General features: G+C 43.8%; 1 protein-coding gene and 1 pseudogene across 6 annotated transcripts; one reads left to right on the top strand and one right to left on the bottom strand.

Annotated features, from left to right (window-relative positions):
- The first annotated feature begins 1,631 nt into the window (after window positions 1-1,631).
- Window positions 1,632-3,752, top strand: LOC123104089 (putative F-box protein At3g23960; annotated as a pseudogene).
- LOC123104090 (uncharacterized) lies at window positions 3,698-17,640 on the bottom strand. 6 transcript variants are annotated; one of them, XR_006450122.1, is made up of 11 exons: window positions 17,452-17,640; window positions 16,886-16,985; window positions 16,371-16,429; window positions 16,065-16,280; window positions 15,541-15,987; window positions 15,398-15,457; window positions 15,241-15,300; window positions 15,060-15,117; window positions 14,884-14,966; window positions 4,247-4,324; window positions 3,698-4,178 (listed from the first exon to the last, which is right to left on the bottom strand). XR_006450122.1 is itself a non-coding variant. In XM_044525816.1 (9 exons), exons 5-9 carry the CDS (start codon window positions 15,638-15,640, stop codon window positions 4,280-4,282), a joined length of 348 nt encoding a protein of 115 aa, XP_044381751.1. In that variant the 5' UTR covers window positions 15,641-15,987; window positions 16,065-16,280; window positions 16,371-16,429; window positions 16,886-16,985; window positions 17,452-17,640; the 3' UTR covers window positions 3,698-4,279. The 6 variants fall into 6 exon arrangements, 3 of the variants coding, with proteins under 3 accessions (XP_044381751.1, XP_044381750.1, XP_044381749.1); XR_006450123.1 differs by having other exon boundaries at window positions 14,884-15,117; window positions 15,541-15,634; XR_006450121.1 differs by having other exon boundaries at window positions 14,884-15,117.
- Window positions 17,641-21,818: the final 4,178 nt, after the last annotated feature.

Raw genomic sequence — 21,818 nt, forward strand, 5'->3', positions numbered from 1 at the left:
CGTGAAACCGAGGCCGTCATCTATTTGTCCTACTCCAGCGAACTGGCGGCCACCCCCACACTTCCTCCTCGGCTTTTTCCCCTCTCCAGCCATGGGACAAGAGCAGTGGCGGAGCTTGGCCCAGAAAAATGGGCGGGCCGGCTGTAGAAAAGAACTATTAGGATAGTGTTTCATGGCCCAAAAGTAAGTATAGACTACAGAAAAATCGCATGGGCTGGGCGGGCCACGGCCCATTCGCCTTGCTGTAGCTCCGCCACTGGACAAGAGATGGGTGGCCCTCTATGTTGCAACCAGGCGGCCGAGGTGTCGCCGTAGACGAAAGCCAACCAATGTTTGCGGACCGTAGGGGACGCATGCTGGGACCAGCCCCACAGATGCTACAACCAATTTATTTTTTGCTCGAACCACCATGAGAGATGCTGGGAAGCTGCTACTGCGTGCAATCGAGCTGCAACCAGCAGCTCAAAAAGCTACATCCGGCGACTTTGTTTGCTGGAACCAGAGAAAGCGGCGGGGTTGTGTCAGGCGACGACGTACGACCGACGTACTGCGGAGCTGCAACCTGCAACAACATTTGTTACAACCGTTGACCATTTTTGCTGGAACCAAAGAAAGTGACGGGGTTGCGTCAGGCAACGGCGGAGCTGCTACATGCGGCGAAATGCTACGACCACCGTGATGCGGAGCTGCAATCGGCAACACCATTTGTTACAAACATAGTCCATTTTTGCTGGAACCAGAGAAGATCGAGGCTACTAATGGTGCACGGCGAGCTTCAACCAGCGACATGAGATGCTACAACCAGCACAATTTTTTGCTGGAACCACATATTGTGATTTTTGCGAGTTACTTCGTCGTCTCCATCGTTCCATCCATGCTGGGGCGGCACCGGTAGGGGCACAATGTTCCAACCACTTACTTGTTTTGCTGGAACCAGCGAGGGACGAGGAAGCGTCGTACTATTGCCGGCGAGCAGAGCTGCCGCGGCCAACGACGGCAACCCATGACCACAAAGGGCGAGGGAGAAGTGTAGGGGAGGTGCTGCCGGCGTGCAGCAGAGCGGGTAAAAAAGGCGACCGGTGACGGCGGCGCGTGTCGACGGCGAGGCAAGCCGGCGGGGGCGGAGGCAACGGCTGTCTGGGAACGGGGTGGAGCTGCGTGGCGAGGTGAGGAAGACAACACAGAGGAGAGACACACGAGGGGGGAAGGGATGAAGCAGCTTTTTGGATAAGGAACTGATGGCCTAGATGAATTGGATCGGATGGCTAGGGCGCGACCGGCCCAAATTTGGGCCGGCGCACCGGCGCCTAGCGCTGGCCTTAATGTTTTGGATAAGGATTTTGTGCCCCCGCAAAAAAATAAGTATTTTGTACAATAAGCTTTTCTGTTCACTCGTGTAGTGAATTGCACAAATTCTACCCATGATATATCAATGGAAAATGGCAAAGTTTTCGTCCAGAAAACATGACAGCCTCGAATTTTTAGATCCACCAAAGTTTTTTTTTTTTGAAAAAAAAGTTATGAGTCCAGTGGAGAATGGACAGTGTTGGGCTAATTGGGCCGAACCTGGCCTGCGCAGCATAAAACACTCGTTCCTCTCTTCGGCCACGCTAGAAAAAATATAACTTGTTCCTCTTGGGCGATACCCCGGAGCCGCCGGAAGGGGTCGAGGAGCCGACGAGGGGGGAGCGGCGGGAAATCATTTCACCGTCAAGCGGAGAGCCCTCCCATCCCAATCCCATGGCGGCGACCGCGGAGCTCGTCTGATCTGAAATTCTGAATCGTGGTCGTGAGCCCTCGATGCCCCCTTTTGCTCGCGGAATGCATTCTCCCCCGATTTCCTTCTTGTCCGCGCTCCTCCATCTGTAACGGCGGCTAGGGTTTGTAGTTACTTGCCGTGGTCGAGGTGCTGACTACTTGCTGTAATGGCGTCTAGGGTTTGTAGTTACTGGCTGTAGTTGAGGGATTGAGGCGCTGGTGGGACGGCGCGCACGAGTGTTCGACAGTAATCTGCACTTTTGGTACATGAGAGAAAATATATTTTGTTGACCGTGGGTTCACTTTGGGTAACTGGAGATTGTTGACCTTTTCTTAGCCTGGCGAAGCGAGTATTTTTAGTGAAAATTTCGGAGCAGAGATTTTGAGATGCTATCAGTATCTTCCTTGGCACATTGGTTGGTGAATAACCTTGAAAGCGAGATATGAATGCATAAATTTCACATTCTTTCTTCGCCCATAAAATTATTTCAAAGTCAGATCTATCTAGCTATCATTAATTGAAAATGTGTGTTTGGCTGTTTGCAGAAGGGTCTGGTAGTTCAGCTGCTTCAGCATTGGCTACTCACTATGGTTACTGAAGAAACCAAATCAAAGAAGCAAATAAATGAGGAATGCATCATAAACCGCCTCCCGGTAGACATCATTGAGCGGATATTTTTGGGGCTTCCAGTGAGCACTCTGTTGACGTGCGTCGGAGTCTGCAAGCACTGGCACAACATCATCCGGGATCCACAGTTTGTTGCATTGCACCTCCAGTGTGCGCCAAATTATGCCCTTCTGTTCTTCCCGCGAGGTTTGGTTTCAGGCGAGCCCTACCCTAGTGATGCTGTCCTAATTGATGAAGCCTGGGCGCCATCGAGATATGCAGTGCCAGTGATTGGGCCTGATGATTTCCTTTTCGGTTCATGCAATGGCCTTCTTGGCTTATACACAAAGACATCAATGATTAAGATAGCTAACCTTGCAACTGGTGAATGTCTACATCTTCAGAAACCTGCGAAGAATGTGAAAGGTGATCTGTTTCTACAGCTTTGGATTTCATCCCGTGACAAAAGAATACAAGATTACACACTTCCTCGGTGATTGCGTTAATGGTCGCCCCCACAATAAAGACAGGTTCAACATCATCCAAGTTTACACACTCGGCGATGAGAAATGGAAAGATATCCAAACTCCAAAAGCTCTTAGCTTGATCAGTGTGAGAAACTCTGGAGTTGTCAATGTTGATGGCAAAATGTATTGGTTAACTGAAGACATGTCAGCTAACTGGCAGCATTCAGTTTTGTCCTTTGATCTATTGGAAGAAAGTTTTGCAATGATACAACTGCCAGCAGCACGCGAAGATCATGATTACTATGGTTCTCGTAAGTTCTTGATCAGAGATATAGATGGGAAAATATGTATAGTGACTGCTCAAACTAGTCGTTATGATGCCAGAACTCTTGTCGGTGAGCTGCAGATCTGGGCACTTGACAACATGGTAGAGCAAAGGTGGAGAAGTACAACATTAAGTACCCACCAGATTACATTCTGGGTCCACGTTTTGTTCACAGGGATAGAATCCTCACACAACGTGGCCACAATAATGTATGTTCGTACGGGTTGCTTGGTGAGAACTTCGAGATTGATTCAAGTAAGATGGTGAAGCTGTTAGATTTCAGTCCCTGCAGGCACAACTTGCAATCTCACAACTGTGTGAAGTCACTTGTACGTTTAGAAGTATTCAGTAAGGTTGGCATCGTGCGCAGACCAAAGCAGCGGGATGGGTGGGAACTGAAAAAATGGGAAGCTTGGGAGCAGAATCTTGCCAAGAAGGAAACAATGTGGTCCAGACTTTATGAAGACTAGTAAGATGCCCGTGCGTTGCACGGAATAACTATGCATGTGTTCAGATTGACGTATGTCGGGTCATCCCATGTATGTTATCAATATGCTTTTCCAAATATTCAATTATGTTCCCGAGCTTACATACATCCAAATGAATAGTAAATGCAAACAATATAGAATTTTTCAGTATTACACACACCATACGGGCTGGGCATTAGCCACCCAAACCCAATACACACACGCACATACACACACCATACGGGCTGAGCATTAGCCACCCAAACCCAACACGCGTAAACAACTACTCCCTACATCATCCTTGGTAACATGAACAAGAGCATCGTCAACCAGTAACCTGACAAACTGCAGTTAACTCTCATACAGAAAAAAAAAGATATTGTACACAGAATCCCAAAATAGACCAACACAGGAGAGCACAAAAAGGACGACGACGACTACATCGCTAGTCTCATGACCATGGGGTTCCAGCCATGTCGACGCCCATACACTTCCTGCACCACCATCACCAGCTTGCTGGATCTATGTCACAACAGTCCTCAAAGAGCTCCTTTCTGCAAGGTTGCTCAAGATGTTAGGAACTGACAAACACACAAAACTACATTGTTTGGATCCCCAGGACCTTCTTTTAGTCGTTTGCTCAAAACCATCTATGCTAACAATGTTGGCCCTCGAGCTCTGGCTTCATCCATCTTCTCACCTAAAAGGAAATCAGGTAATCAGTACTGCATATATATAATGGTCTGTAGTATATTTTGAGAAACGAAAAAACAAGGAGCTTGTAGAGGGTATGTACTCTGTAGTATATTTAGGCAAAGGAAAAAACATTGAACAACACTTGTACATTTTGTACAGAAGCAAAGAAACAAATTGTTAAGTAAAAGATGCTTTTGAATCATATGTATTTAGAAGGGGTGAGTGCACATGCATGTAGATACAAAAATATTAGTATTGGACTACTTGTAACTTTCTTACATCAACCAGGTTTCTGCGAAGAAAAACAAAATGCCAATAACAGACAGAAAGGAAACAAATATTCAGGGTGTGCCCTGAAAATTGGATGTGGAGCTACCAACCAAATGAAATGCGTTGATGACAAAGCAACCTGCTGTCGGCATTGTTTGAAGGCGTCGTATCATGTGCATCCGGGGTGGGTCGTGCATCCCTGTATCCCGTGGCTACTGGCCAGCCGATAAAGATCGTACACATGGGATCAAAAGCAACACGGATTTACAAAAAGACGCCCGCAGCCGCTGTTGCTAATTTGCTAATGACCCCCTTAACCAAGCAGACCTTTGTCAAAATATCAGTTTCTCAATCTGGATCCTCTCCGATCGCTCCATGGCGGCGGCCATGACGAATCCTTCGACGGCGGCCGCGCTCAGCTAGCCGACCTCCGCGTTCTCCTGCCTCAAACGGCTCCACGGCCCGGTGATCTTTTCAACGGTGGCCGCGCTTGACCAGCCTCCGTGGTCGACCGCCTCAGACGGCTCCATGGCTCCTTTCGACGGCTGCGGCGAGATGGACATCCACCACGTTTGTCCTACCTCCGCGCCTGCCTACCTTCTTGCCGGTTCCCGACGCCGAGTCCGCCGCCGGCCACAACCTGCACACCATCTACTGCTCCCTCGCATCCACGGTTGCTCCTTGGCCTGATGACGTCCGCCTGCTACAAAAGACTGTCGTGGGCAGCGAGCACAACCCAGAAACCCCTGCAGATTGTAGCTTGTGACCTTATCCATTGCAATTGTTCTTTATTCAGTGTGTGTGTTGTTTCAGAGTATAGACTGTAAACTGTACTTGCACATCGTTGGTGAGTATTGATCAGAACTCAGAATGTGAATGTATCTTAGTACTTACAGATTGTAAGCTTGTGAGTTCAGACAAGTGAATGTGTAGCTTGTTGTAAATGAAAAATTCAGAAATAAACAAAATTATTATTGCCTAGTTCCTGGTAGTTTGAGGTGTTGTGTTGTACATGATGTAATACAGCTTAACCAGTGCATAATATCAGCTGTTGCTTCTGCATTCTTTGTGAGTTGTGACTCTGCATTCCTACTTTTCATTCACATATTTACAAACAAGAACATGTTGTTGTTGCCGCGAGCTTCCAAACCTGGAATCTTAGAAACAAGAAGTGAATGTAAAGGTGTTGGTGACTGCAAAATTCTGAACAGAATCATTGTTTAATTTCTTTTGGTGAATGCTATTGTCGAGGTTGATGTGGGTTTGGAAACTGAGCTGTTCCATGCGTGACAAAGTTTCTTGTGCTTGTATTACTCCTGTGTGATAGTTGTTTATCATTTATATGAGAAAAACAGAGCATGCTTCAGGTTTATGTGAACATAATGTAACATGGTGCTATTGCTGCTTGCTACACTCCATTCAATACACACAAGTCAGGGAAAATAAGAGGAAGACAGTTCGACAAAACACAAAATTCCACCTATTACAATCTCGGACTCTTTGCTTTTAACTTTTTGCTAGGACAATTGCGACTATCATGAAATACTATTTGTTTGCACTTCTTGTGCATGCGTGCCACCTTTACCTTGGCTTCCTTCTTCTTTTTCTGTTCCTCCCCATTTGTTTCCTTTCCTGTCTTTATTTTTTTCAATCTCTCCACTGTACGAACATCAATTGGTGGGTGTATGTCAATTTCTGTTGGAATGTTGCACAATAAAAGCCTCGTACTCTGCTTGTCTAGTGTGCTTCACAAATGAAGTCGGAACCATTTCATCCAAAGGCGCATCTAGGCGTAAAAGATGGGCACTGGAAAATAAATAATGAATCATAATAATCATCAGCAGGCATAACTCTCTGAACTGAAAAGCAACATGGTTAAAAAAAATCTATTAAACTAATGAAGATAGAAATATTGGCTTTCATTTTTGGTGTAGCAAATTCTCCCTCATTCATTTGAGTTAGCAAGCTTTTGCCAGATACTCTAGCTGCACATTCATCTACATGATTAGTCGTCGATACAACAAGTACGCATGTACAACATACACAAATATTAGTTTTTTGATGTGTTACCTGAAGCTCCATGCACAGTACTGCAGTTCAGTTCGTATTCTGCAACAGTAGCATTTTTAGGCAAGTCAGATGTGCGTCCTGATGGCTAGATGGGGAGGCATACTCTGGGTCACCAGTTGAATTATGGAGAAACAGGGCCACGCAAGATCCATCCATCACTGTTGATGCATGTTCAACATCCATAACAACAGATTCTAAAAAAACACCCATAATAACAGGAGAAGCCGTGATGATCGGCTGCAGCGTATCACGCGTCGAGGATGTGTCCACCATGCTCAGGGGAGTTCAGGGATACATTCTGTTGGGGCGGTCCGTTGTGGAGATCATCTCGGCAGATGAATTCCGTCGTGGCAAGTGTCCTTGTAGATGCATGCCATCGCGGGCGTGGTTGTCGTTGCGATGCATGTTGCGGTCTTGATTAGGGCTTGAAGGGAGACGGGGAGAAGGGGATTAGGAGAGCTGACTCCCCCAAGGGGTTATTAGCAAATTAGCACACATAACCTAGAGCTGGTGCGGGCGTGTTTTTGCAGTTTTCTATTGCTTTTGATCCGGTGCGTGAGATGGTGATCGGCCGGCTGAGGAGGCGATGGATACAGGGATGCACGACCCACCCCGGATGCACTTGATACGCCGCCTTGTTTGAATTATTATTATTTTTAACAAAGGGAGTAACAAAGGAAACTACTAAAAACAATTCAAACACACATATAATTGTTGTTACAAAAAAATCATGAACACTAAAGCAAGTATCTAAGTTGTCTTTCCGTAAATCCTCCACATGACCCTAGTTAGATAGATATAATTTTTACGGCAACCAAATTGTACTTGAGTGATTTATACCTTGGACTACATGCTGAGAACTTCTTTGTAGACTATGTTCTTTGTAATATTTGCAGTGGAGTTGGACTGGCCTTCCTTTTTTTATCCGGTACAGTAAGAATCTTCATATTACTTCTAGATGTAGCTCTAGAAAGAGCAACATAGAGCTGCCCGTGTGAAAATACTGGTTCAGGGAGGTATACACCAACATTTGGTATAGTTTGTCCTTGTGCCTTGTTAATGGTCATAGCAAAGCTAAGTCTAACTGGAAACTGCTTCCTCTTGAACCTAAATGGAAACATCTCATCGTCTGATGGGCAAAGAGGAATTCGAGGAAGGAACACCCTCTTACCAGCATGCTGGCCCAACACAATCTCAGCATCTATTGCATTCCTCATGAATCCTCGGACAATCAACCTCGTCCCATTGCACAAACCACTCGCTGGGTCAATGTTGCGTAACAATATAATAGGGCAATTAATTTTCAGCTTTAGGATATGGGGAGGTAGCCCATTAGGTGTTAATGAATTCAAGAATTCTGCAGGGTAGTAGTTGTGTGGATCATCCTCCGCGTGATCAAAACTGTAGTATATCATTTCCTCCCCAGGAAACCTCTCAATCATTTTCATGTTAATCTTGTCAACGTACTCATTCCGAGTTGACAAAATTGCTCGGGACGTTATGTAATTTGGATCCAAGAGGTTTTCTTCTAGGGTCATCTGGAAAACACTTTCAATAAGCTTATCAATATCAGTGGCGTCGCTGGTGTATGGTACACAAATCTCATCTGGAAGCCGTATGTAATCATCATCCACGGTATCTTCAGTGCCATTCCCAACAAGAAGAAGGTAATCAGCAAACCATGGATCGCTCTGAGCCCTCATATTACGGACAAGTCTTAGTTGTCTCATATTCTCTCAAAGGTAAGACTTACGCAGCGTCGCGTCAGTTATTTGGGACCTTGTTCCCTTACGAACAACAGGAAGCACTTGTTTGAAGTCTCCCCCAAACACAATTGTCTTTCCACCAAACGGCAGGTCAGGTCGAGCCATGATGTCCCTCATGCTATTGTCAAGGGCCTCGACCGCCTGCCGCTTTGTCATGGAGGCCTCGTCCCAAATTATGAGGGACGCCCTCATAAGAAGCTTAGTTGTCCCACTTTGCTTGGTCAAACTGCAGACCCCACCGTCTTCGGTGTTCAATGGTATTTTAAACCTTGAGTGTGCAGTCCTCCCTCCAGGCAAGATGGATGCAGCAACGCCTGATGTCGCTGTTGCAACAGCTATTTTACCCTCGGCACGTACTTTTGCAAGTAGTGCTTTGTACAGATAAGTCTTTCCCGTGCCTCCGGGTCCATCAACAAAGAACACACCTCCTTGGCCACTATTGATGGTCGCAAGTATCTCATCATATGCATATCTCTGTTTTGGGTTTAGGAAAGATGACAAGCCAAGGTGTTCTGGGTCCACCTCTATCGTGGACTCCTCTATGATCTCCCTAGCCTCATTATCTGAGGCATCATATGACTTGTCAATTTCTGGGAGAGGGAATGATGATATGTCCTTACCCATCGATTCAAGCATATTCTTTATATCTAATAACGCCATCTGCTCAACTGCATGGGGGCACATTTGTGTTAGTCGATAGTCTTCTGTCATAGCTTCCATGTGTCTGTCCCATAGGCCACACACATTGCTGGGTTCACAAAAGACCAATATAGTGGCAAATAGCCTCCGAAGGGAAGATAGCATATGAAAAACCTTAGCCTCATCAAGACACTCGTTGATAGTATTATCTGACTCGATAAGACCCCTCCTTTCAGCAGCTTCACGGAATGTCGAGTAAATAATACCATTCACTGTTCTAAGGCCTTGGAAGGATGTAGCACCTGTGACATGGTTTAGAAGCACTCTAAGATAATACCTCTCCCCTTCAGCTGGATGTGCAAACACAATTCTCCCAATCTGTGTGCGTTCATCCCTCCTTTTCCAATACTTTCCACCTGACATCCAAACAAAATAAGATGGGAAATCCTTATATAAAATTCCTCGAGCCAACTCATATTTCTTGTTTGCCTCAAAATACCCAGTCAGCATGGTCTTGGAAGCTCCTTCTTGAGAGAGGACATCATTCAGATTTGCACCCGCTGGAAACGACACCATGTGCATATTAGGGAGGTGGAGTTGGAGTTGTCTAACAGATGGAAATATCAAGGTCAAAACCATATATCCTCCATAATGCTTCTGGTGGAGTAACCCACCTGGAATCTCGGTATTGCTTTATCTCATCAATGTTCCTATCACTATCCACCTCATCGATAGAAACAGATGCTCGATCATGCCCCTTATATATGTATTTAAAGAGGTACTTTACAGCTTTTATGCTTGAGCAAACCTCGACATTGATGTGGCAATTATACCTTCTTAGTAGGTAAGGATTATATGGAACAACCCACCTATTGTCTAACTCTTGGCCACGTACCTTTGCACGGCGTCCATCATCTCTCCTCCTATATATGGGATATGAGTCCTTTCCCTGAAGGGTTGACACATTAAATGGTCGTGGATAATAGTTCTTGCAGCTACCTTTCTGCATGCACACGTTCTTGGGGTTTAGGACTCCACACGGACCATGCATCATGTGCTTCACGACCATTTTGTACAACTCGGGATACTTGGATTTGTCTGGCAATTCAGAAGATATGAGACAGTCATATTGCTCTGGGCATGTTAGCTTGTACCTCCCCTCCATGATTAGGAGGAAATGAGCATGTCGTAGACCTCTTTTCTGGAACTCAACTACATACACATATGCTGCTACCTTACCAAGAATGTGCCTTTTAAAAAGTTGTATCTTGAGGTCTTCCAACTTTGCTCGAAATACTCGTACAATAAGATCAGGACGATCCTGTGGGGTTTGTCCAGGCTCTAGCTCACTAATTATTTCATCCCAATTAGGGTTGCAAGTCATGGTTAAAAAAATATCTGGCTTCCCATACTTTTGCACCAAGGCCATGGCATCAAGGTATCTTCGTCTCCTATCTCTTCTTCCCCCAATAAATGATGAAGGAACTATAGTCCGTTTACCCACTTCATCCGCACGGTTTTCCCCAGCTTGAAGGCTATCGACAACACCTTGGTATAGATCAGCACATATTTGTTTCTGGTGTTTTTTTGTTATAACATCCCAAAATTCTAAATTTTGGAATGTTATAATAAATAGATTGATTGATTGATTGTTTGATTGTTGTGTGATTGATTGAGTGAAATTCGAAACTTTTTGAAAGTTAAATGAGAGGGAATAAAAGGACTTTCCCAAACTTTCACCCTTTTGCATTTTGATCTTCGTGAATTCAAATTCTTTTCAAATACAAAACCCTAGAGAGAAGATGACATGACTTCTTCCATTTAAATAAATGAAAAGGGTGTTTGAAAAATATTTGAATTTCATTGGGAAATATTTTCCAATTCAGAAACTTTATGCAACTCAATGATTTTCATGAGAGAAGATAAAATGACTTCTTCAAATTATATGAAATATGAGTTGGGAGTTTCAAAGAATTAAAATTCAAAGTTTTTTTGAATTTATTTTCAATTTAGAGTTATTTGAGTTTTTATTCAAATTATTTTTCTCCAAAAATAAAATATATGGAAATTAGGGTAACATGATTCCCTACAATAGAAAATTGGAGAAAAATTAATTTGAAATCATTTTGGTATTTTTAAAATGATTTTTGTTGGATTTTAATAGACTAGTAGCACTCTTTGATTTATATGAATTTGTGTGGATTTTATTTGAAGTTATAAAAATGTTCATGTCGTAGAAAATCTTTTTCTGAAAATTTTGATATATTATATGCCTATATAATATTTTTATTTTGTTTTGTTCTTTTTATTTTTGTTTGTTTGAGAATATGTTAAAAAAAAACTTCTTCTCTCCTCCGCCGCCGAACTGGGCCGGCCCAATAGGCCACGGCCCAGCCCAGCCAGCGCGCCGCGGCCTTCCTCCTCGCGTGCCTCAGCAGGACTCACCGGAGTCCGGCTTCCCCACGCCGCGGGACGCCCCCTCACCCAAGGAAGGCCTCGGCCTCGTGCCTTTAAAAGGCGGGCCCCCGACGCCCCTTCCTCTCTCTCCTCTCCCCGCATCCGCCGCCTCTGCCACTGTTTGCTGCTCGTCACCGCCGCCGCAGCGCCTCGCCGCGCCGCCGCCCGCTGCTGCTACACCGTGCGCCGCTCCCCGCTGCCGCACCGCGCATTGCTGCTGCTCGCGCCGCTCGCCTTGCCCGCACGCCGCCGTGGCCGCTCGTCGTCGCCTCGCCGGAAACCGCCGCCGTCGCTGTTGCCGTCCGATCCGGTTTTATTTTAAGTTCGGTGTTTTAAAAAAAAACCCTAGACTAAATCTGTTTTTTTAGGTTTTATTAAACAGCGAACGTCCACGGTTTAGACCTTATAAGCGAATGTTCGCCTTTTAGTCTTTTTCTTTTTCTGTAATTTTGGCCAGGGACCTAGATGTGAATACTTTATTTACAGTTTAGTCCCTGAACTTCAAACGATCATTACTTTTTACTCGTTAGTCCAAATCCAACGAAACCAACGCCCACGTCTTCGTTACGATCTCCTCTATCCAGTAAAACAACTTAAACATGTTTTTGAAAAGTTTAAAATTTGAATTAGAACTGATTTGTATTCAAACTTCTTTTGATCATATCTTTTTATCCGTAACTCCGTTTGAGTTGATTCTTTTTGCAAATTAAAGCTCTTGACCTAAACTTTCTAATAAGGCCAAATTCACATAATTTTGGTACTGTTAGAAATTGTTTTATGTTGCAAGAGCTATTTGCTTGGTTTTGATATTTTCCGAATCGACTTCTTCGTTCTTTCCAATCTTTTGAGTGATTGCTTATGTGTGGTTACTATTGTTTGCTTACAATAGATTGACCGGAGTGTGACGAGTAGAGCTATCAAGAGTTTTGAGTGCGAATCATCTTCATCAACATTGCAGGCAAGTTCACACTTTGATCATATCCCCTTTCATACCCAGTTTTTATGCATTAGTTCCAATCCTCAAACATTGCGTGATTAGGATGTCATTAACATGTGGGTATTGGGAAGTAAATGATCAGGTAGAACCTATTGCCATTTTATTATCAAACCCCTGGGAGTTACTTCTACATTATGCTTATATCACTATGCTATGCACGTAGACGTGGATTGGTTTGAGAGAATTCATGAAAGATGTGAGAGATTATTGTTAACTAAGGTTTAACTTAAGGTGGCTACTATAATACACATCTGGGTGGATTGGTTGGGGCACCCTGGGGATATACCAGTGGACTTGCCCGGACACCTGGGGATATACCAGTGTTGTCCTAGGAGATCCTGGGGTTACCGTGTGATCATCCTATGGTTCGCCACCCAGGCTCAAAGGGATCATAAGATTATTCATGCTAGAAACTTCCGTGTGCAGCCACAAGCTATTATGGGCTCTAGCATAGTTGACTAAGTCGTGCAAACTCTTACAGTGGTAGACTAGCAGATGTAGGGGATGTAGGTGGTACGGTCTACCCGATCGTAAGGTGCTAGCGCTTCTGAAAGACTATGTCTCGGTCATCCGTCTTCTCAAACACCATGTAGTGCGAGAAACCAAACGGAGGCGATCGAGTCTTGTGGGGAAAAGTGCGCAAACCTCTGCAGAATGTATATAAACTAATCATGATTAGCCGTGTCCCCGATTATGGACATCTTGAGTATCTAGTACCTGGATTATCATGTGAATCTCATCATGTTACCTTAAATTAAGTTTGTTGGGTTTAATGAGGATATTTAATTGGGATTGAGAATGCTGTCAACCATTCTCAATGTTCTACAACCACCATGATAGTTAAATAAAAATTTATTCCTTTGCAGTAGGGAAAAATTGGCTTTTCGCAAAAACCTTATAACCATAGAGCTTTTCCACCAACCTTAAATGCATGTAGTGATAGCCTTTATTCATCATTATCCTCTGGTGTGAATTTGCAAGTACATTCAATGTATTGACCCTTTGTGGCTGCAACGTCTCATGTTGCAGGAGTATTTTACGACGAGTAAGTGATACGTTAGGGTTACGATTTCTACACTCGACTTTGCCGTTGGTGTTGATGGGAATCCACAACCTTGTTACTTCCGCTATTTTGGATTGAGGTAATAGTATTTTACGTTACCTATACATGTGATTTACCTCTGTTATAAATCCTCGAGTACTGTGTGTGTCAGCATACCGATCCAGGGATGACACGTAAGCACAGAGACTTGATACATTCGGGTCGGGTCGCTACATTTTATATAGTCCAATCTTGAGCTTTCAACCTTGATGTACATATCAACCACATATTGTTGGAATAGTCGTTTACCGTATAGCATTGTGTTAAATACACCACGACGCATTTGAAACTTGTAGCAATAGTAGTCTCTAACGGAGACGCATAATCGACTATTTGTATATGAACCTATAAATGAGAGATAACAAAAGGACAATATTGGGAATCAGGAAAAGTAAGTACAATGAGGATAAACAACATTAACACATGTTATTTTCGTTATATGAATTACCTAGACTCTGTCGACCACTGCGACGGGACTGAAGCATCTCATTCAAGCTGACACCATTCTTTGGGATTTCAGGATGCCAACCAATCTCCCCTCTTGGGAAGAATAAAGGGTAAGACAACGGATCATAACATCCATAATATGGTTGGATGCTATATCTCTTGTTGTCGTTGCCGAACAATACTATGCTACGCTCAAAGTACTTACAGAGTTCACTACCCTCAACCCAAATAGCTGCAACCTCCGATGATATAGGCACATTATACCTCCGTTGGTACAACCTCATGTCGGTGTTCAGTTCAATACGGTATTCCTCAAGGTCATCGACTCCACCTAGATTCCTGAACGTTTCAGAATAAGGATTATCCTTCAGGATGTCAACAAGCCTTCGAATGACATCTCGGTCTAGGTTCGGGGAGCGCCGAAACCTATGTTGTAAACCGGGATCGTCATCATAGAAGTAGAGTTCCAAATGCTTTGGCCCATCTTGAGTTGGACCAAATGAGAAGATGTTGTGGTAAATCTGACCGTGAGCTCGAAACGTATAGACTCCTGACTTCATGTTTGTGTATCTGTTGTCCAGACTGACTCCAAGGGTAGTGAATGAAAAGTGTCCATTGAAGTATCAAATGTTATCCCTAAAATGCACGGCATTGGGATCTGAACTTGTGTATAGCATTTTAAGTTCCAAGGGTGGTTCTAAGTGTGCCAACTTAACTTTTCCAGACTGGCAACAAAATCCATTTGTCTCATACTGGAACCTCTTTGCACCATAATGCTTGCAATCAGGTTTAGGTGCCAGCGTGTGAGTACTTACAGGTATATTCTCGTAGACACGATCATATGGATCAGGAACCGCTGTAAATGCATCCATCATGTCATCACAGTCTTCATCATCGCCTACATATACATGAGATGAATAGTGTTATATAGGTCTTGCAGTTTTTGTGCAATACATGTAGGGAAGTAAGGCATCCATGACAATGGAAGTACTCATCATCTTCTTCTTCAAACTCATTATCGTCCGCAACAAAGCTTTCTGTTGGGGAACCTAGACATATGAAGCCATTGGGAGCCAATAATGAATTGTCCATTCTAAGTTATAAGGATGGTTCTGAATGTGTGTTATAATATAATCAGTAATGAAAAGAAGGCATCCACACCATAAGCATACCTGTGTTAGTGAAAACTCTGTGATCCTCTTCCACCGCTTCAGGTATGCTTTCAAGATTACCTGTTATTTCAATGATAGTGTAAAATACCGGCTAAACCTTTGAAAAAATTATAATATAATCAGTAATGAAAAGAAGGCATCCACACCATAAGCATACCTGTGTTAGTGAAAACTATGTGATCCTCTTCCACCGCTTCAGGTATGCTTTCAAGATTACCTGTTATTTCAATGATAGTGTAAAATACCGGCTCAACCTTTGAAAAAATTGGTGAGATAAACGAATGTGTATGTGAGAATTACCTTGAACCGTAGCAGAAGTTTGCGCCAGCGTACTTGGGCAGCTAAAGACATAAGAGCTTGATGATAGATGTCCCACCAACGAACCTTTAGGGTACTGCATTGCGACAGAATCCTTATAGAGGGTATCTCGTTTAGCTGCGTAGCTTGCTTTACGCTGAGCTAGGAGTGCTTGCCGCTCTTCGGGTGGTAGGCTTTTCCTACGTGCTCGCTGGCGTGCATTTCTTTCTTGCCTCTCATCTAGCGTCAAACTTTGCCTACGTGCTCGCTGGCTTGCATTCCTCTCATCAAGTGTTATGCGTTGTCTTTTCTTTCTTCTCTGTGCATTAATCCTTTCCTTCTCATTTGGTGTTAAATTTTGCCGACGTGCTCTCACACGTTCTCGCCTTGCTTGGATTTGTTCAAGGGTACGGCTAGCATATCTTAGTGCTTCGCGTGCACGCTTTTACCCTATAGTATTTTACGATGAATTAATTAAGTGGGTAAACAAAATTACATAAGCACACACTTTCGCCTTATAGACTTACCTTTGGAACTTTCTCCTCGCTCCAAGTACTCAATTGATGTCAGCATACCATTATTAGTAGGAAAAATCACAGCTGATTGGTTTGTCACTTCATCATCCGAAGAAGACGAGTAACTCAAATGCGTCACACATGTCGGCTCGCGTATAAATAGACCCGTCTGAGTCGGTGGCATGCCATTGGGCCCAGTTCTGTGGGACTTATTATTGTCATCGACCACTGTGTTATTTAAAGTTGAACCAATAGTCAGATTATACAAATATATGCAAAAAGATTGTTCCGCCAAGCGATAAGGGACAAGATAGCAACCTTTTTGTTTTCCTTTATTGCTTTGTTGGCACGAGGATTGTAACATTTGGGCGCAAGACCTGATTATTTCTCCCCAAATCAGAAGAGTATGAGGTTAGCCAAATGAATTAAAAGCTCAAAACACAAAAGCCAATAGGAATGTTATATGTAATCTAACAAGAATACTATTCTTTGCCAAAAGACAACATGATATTTTATTTTAAGCCAACGACATGTATGATAAATTTAGAGCAATTTATATTTAGATCTGAAATTGCACATATGATAAATTTCATCATCATCAAGTAACAATATGAATAAAACAAATGATATGCACATGTATGGTAGCCAAAAACTACAAATCAGAACATAGTAGTATACAGAAGTGATCAAGTATGAATTTTTCACAACATTTCCATAGAACCTATCACAATAGTTTCCAAGCATGTCTAATAATAGGCTTCACAACTTCCAGTCAACAGTGGGAGTATGAAGCATGATGCACTCACACATACTGAATATTCAGCCTAACTCACCCAGTATGTCCTGACCTTGTGATTATTCAGTTTCACACCTAAATCCAAGGGTTTCTCCTGGAGACTTCTAATTTCTGAGCTTGATGAGTATCTTTTGGACCTGCCATGTGGATCGTCATTTTAACAATCAGTGATTCGGTGAGAAAAAAAATTCCAATTGTAGTTGGAGCTGCCACTGAGTATTTATGTGCATATTTAGTACCAATGCATATTTACTATTTGGTTAACTTAAGCAACTATACTTCAAGATTTCAATTGTAAGCAATATCGCAATACAAGTATAATGTGGTACTACAAAAGTATAACATCAATTGACAAGGATGTGGCTATCCTGGTCCAGGAATCTATGCCAATAGATGAATAAAAAATCAAACTGCTATTATATTCGCTAATTATCAGTGCTAGCATTTATTGTGTAAAAATCATATTAGAATAGAAGTGGGCTAGCATAGCAATCTAAGCATAGTAAACCATTCCTCTAGTACTGGTGCTTGATCTCCTAATCAGATCAGTCATTTCTGTCATTGCACATCTACAATTGCACAAGTAAGAAGATCCACCCATACCTTGGTCCTTCACGAAGTAGAACAGAAGACGAAGTCCTCACAATCCGTTCAATCTGAAGAATGTCGTGACCAGCGTTTGGCTTCTTTGGGTGCAGCAGCGAGAGTCCCATTTGCTTTATATTGGTCTTCAATAGTAGTTTCTAGACAGCTCCACATTGGCGCGCGGATTTGAACTCAGAGTGCTAGAAAATTTGATATATATATATATATATATATATATATATATATATATATATATATATATATATATATATATATATATATGGGCCTGCAAGGATGGTTTCTAGACAGTTCCGCCTGGGCGCGCGGGTTTGGCAGAAAATTTGAATTTGGGAGGCGGCATGGGTGGACAGGGTGACAGTAGCCAAGAATAGCGCGCCGGTGGGGAAGGGCAAGGAGTAGTATGTGGCGGCGCCGCCGCCGCTGTGAATGAGCAGCTCGTAGCCGGCGGCGTACTTGGGGCAGTCAGCGTTGGAGGAGAGGGTGAAGGGGGCGGATGAGACATCGAGGAGGGGGAGGTGGTGGCGATGGTGGGCGGAGGTCCGTGGGAACACTACCACAGAGGAAGAGGCAGAAGATCCGTCGGCGGCGGACCAACGGCGAAGGAGACGGGTGAGACGGCGGAGGGGACGGCAAGGGGGACAGAGGTGGCAGTGATGATCTACGCTAAGCCTGCAGCAGCAGAGGAGGAGGCAGTACAGGCGTCGTTAGGCGGACGGCGACGGCGGCCTGCTTGCCGAGGTTGGCATCGCACGGGGAAGGGGGCAGAACCACGGAGGAGACGGCAAGGAGGATGGGGTCGTCGCGGCGGTGAGAGGTGGGGCTGGTAGAAGGCATAAGGCGGGGAGAGGGGTGGGGAGGGGGGCAGGGGTTGAACGGCACCGGCAGCTGCCACATCGCCGGATCGATTCCAGCGCTGCCGGCGGCGGTTCGTACGGTGCCTCCCGTTCTGGAGAGGAGATGGATAAGGTCGATAGTTGTTTTTTTTTACCTGGTGGGGGTGGGGCAGAGACTCGAACAGGAAAGATGGACTGAGGGGGCTTATCTGCAAATGTGTGATGCAGCGGGTGTTTTTTTGCAAAATGTACCACAGATTGGTTACAGTGCGTTGGATGCAGATCCGATGGTTGAAATTAAAGCAAGGCAGGCACACCATCATCACCAACTCGTATTTTTATAGGAGTAGAGATGAGCATAAGGAAACTGTATGTTGGCTGAAATCTAATTTACGTCAAAGATGTAACAAATTGTTGAATTACCATTTTGTAGGCATCCACACAATCTTTGCACGCTCGACTTAATCATCTACTGCCTCAAATCTTGGATGATGTGATGCGACAAAAGATATGCATGAAAAACAATCAAATATGTGCACACTTTGCAGATCAGGTAATTCCTTATCGAGATGGAAGTTACCATACCTTTTATTTTCATATTTTTAGTTTGAATAGATAATCGTCTGAAGAGCAAAGACATTGTGTGCACCCTTATATTTGTAACAATTGTCTTGCATGAGACTCCAGCTACCAAGGTCCCTCCGGGGGCTTAACTGGGTGGAGCAAAAGCGGGATGAGGAAACATTATTTGCTTGTATGGAAAAGTTTATGGATATTACCATGGTATAGTTACCTGCATTCACTAGCCAGATCACTTAGAAGTAGAACTGTTCCTTGAAACAGACTTGGCTCATAAAGTTGACTTGACTACAGGCTACTACTCAGGCGATTGAAAGCATCAATGATATGATCGGAAGAGTTACACAGGATCTTGATGTAATGTTTTTTCCCTTTCCGCTCTAGCTTGCTAGTTTTGGTTACCTGTATCAATTCTAGTTTCCTCTACCATATTTAAATAAGCAAATTAGCATATCTTGAAATGTAAGGGTACTGATTGTATTAACTCCATATATGAATGATTTCCACTATGCTACAATTATGTGCATTTACATATTTGAATCTATGCATATCTGTGTACCTATTTTTTTTGCTAACAGTGGTGTTTTATTTGATTAGTTGCCTAGTTACTGGGTTAACAGTGCTTTCTTTTCTAATGGGTATTCTAGGTTTTCCCTGACAAGTACTGTATTTGACTTGCTTATGTTTCAGAAGCGTACTTCAACTTCGAAAGCTGGCAGTGCTTCACAGAATCACAGTGACGACGGTGATACGGACTTGGGACTTTAGAGCTTATCGTGACATTCTTCTTGGCTTGCTCAGGCTGAGCCTGTTGTTCGACTCTTGCGTCTTCTTTTAGTCTCGAATGATTGGCTAGCGTTTCCGGTAAACCGGCGGTTTGTACATCAGCACCTATCTGGTGTTATGTTTGAGCATCCGAACCAACTATTGCCGCTATGAATATCTATTTAAGTTTTAGAGAACATTTTGCGGTGCAAATCCTTGTGTGTAGATTATATATAAGCTTGTCCATGGTAGGAAGCACACATTTCAAGCAGCTTCTGGTTACAAAAAAGAGCAAGTTCAGAGCTTCTTAATCCTGAACTGACAAACTGTCACTTGGCATTCAGGTACCAAATTTCAACAGCAACAGCAACAAAAATGCTTCCTTGCTCCCTCGTTATCTTAATGCATGCACAAAGTTGGATGTGTAGGCGGGGCGGCCGCGCTGGCCCCTCGCTCCATCAGGTTGCAGCAGCAGGATCCTGCGCTGGCGTCCTTGTGTTCTGAATCTGCGATTACAGTTCTGCAATTGCCTTGGTCATGGGTCCAGTCTCCAGTGGGTAGGTAACAAGAAATCATATGTATCTTCAGAACATGGCCATGCCTGAAACATGGATTATCGTGTAATTCTTGGTGGAATCTTAAGCAACCGGGCACTGTAACATATTCAAAACTATTTTGCGAAGAATGCCTTGTTCGTTCAGTCATGGAGTGGATTTTGTAGGTTTTACCCCTGGCATCAATCAATAAAGAAAATGGCAAGCTCTGCGGCCTTGTCTTCTCGTCCAGAAAGTTAAACATAGTCGAGTGGATAATTTTCCTTCTTTAAGATGTACAAAGTCTTGTGTGTAATCAAGGTGCCGAAGAAAAGTTATGCACAGCAAAAAAACAAAAGGGGGACATTTCGGAGTACATGCTCTACCACCACGCGTTGCCTTGAGCCCTTGACATACGGAAGTGCATAGGCTAAGAGATCTACAGCCGGACTTGACAAATCCGGTCTTTTATACGCCTGCCGCACATTCACACACCTCAAATATGAATCCTTAAATCCATGTAATCCATGCACATCGATCATACGATACAAATCATCTGAATTCAATAGTTCAAAACAAATACAACAAAGCAAATAGTTAAGCAATCCAGACATGTCAGAATGAAATCAATGTCCAAGCATGACGGATCATTCGCTGGCTGGCCGGATCACTTGCCAGACGCCATCCATGCAGCCTGCTCCTCCGCCATCCTTGCCCCCCGATCCGCATGCTCCTCCTGCATCCTTGCCTCATGCTCCGCCTACATCTTTGTCGCATGCTCCGTTGCTGCTATAGCCGCCCTCGCCGTCTCGTAGTCCCTACGCTCCTTGTTCTCTTTTTTCTTCCCCGCAAGCCACTTCTTCGCATACTCATCCAAGAGACTTTTGTCGCCAATATGATCTTCAAATCTGATGTCGTGTGCGATTTGCAACCTCTCCTTCTCATGCTCTATCTCTCAAAATTTCTTGGCCTTCTCGAGCTCTCGTTTGATTGCCGCCTCTTACTTCTCCAACTCAATCTTCTCCATCTTAATTTCTAGCTTCTTCTCTGCCCTATTTCAGTCCCAATCCAACATCTCCTTTTGCATATCCAACATGAGCTTGTACCTATCCTCTTCTTGTTCTCCCTCACCGAAAAAATGCCCGTCCATGTAGAGGACAATTTTGTAGCCGCGGCATCACGGGAGGCCCTTGCCTTCTCCCACTTGTTTCCCATGACTTGCCGGTTATCCTTTTGCACGATGTCTCTTCCATTCTCCACGACAACATCTTTCTCTTCTTCATCCAATCCAATTGATTGGTGGGAATTTGAGCCATCATTCCTCTTTTTGTCGACCTTGAGATCGGCCAGAAGTTGTGTCCCCTTTGATTTTTCATTCAGTATGATTCAACAATGGCTAAACGCAAATGGCCGCTTCTCCATTTCGTGATACATAGCGGTCGCCACTGCCATCTAGCAAACAAAATATGTATGAGCATGAGAATGCAAAAAAGCAAGCATAGCAAATGATGACAAGATGAAGTAGTGATACGTCTCCAATGTATCTACTTTTCCTAACGCTTTTCCTCTTGTTTTGAACTCTAATTTGCATGATTTGAATGAAACTAACCCCAGACTGATGCTGTTTTCAGCACAACTACCATGGTGTTGTTGT

This window comes from Triticum aestivum, chromosome 5A, assembly GCF_018294505.1.
Source record: "Triticum aestivum cultivar Chinese Spring chromosome 5A, IWGSC CS RefSeq v2.1, whole genome shotgun sequence".
Classification (NCBI taxonomy): Eukaryota; Viridiplantae; Streptophyta; class Magnoliopsida; order Poales; family Poaceae; genus Triticum; species Triticum aestivum.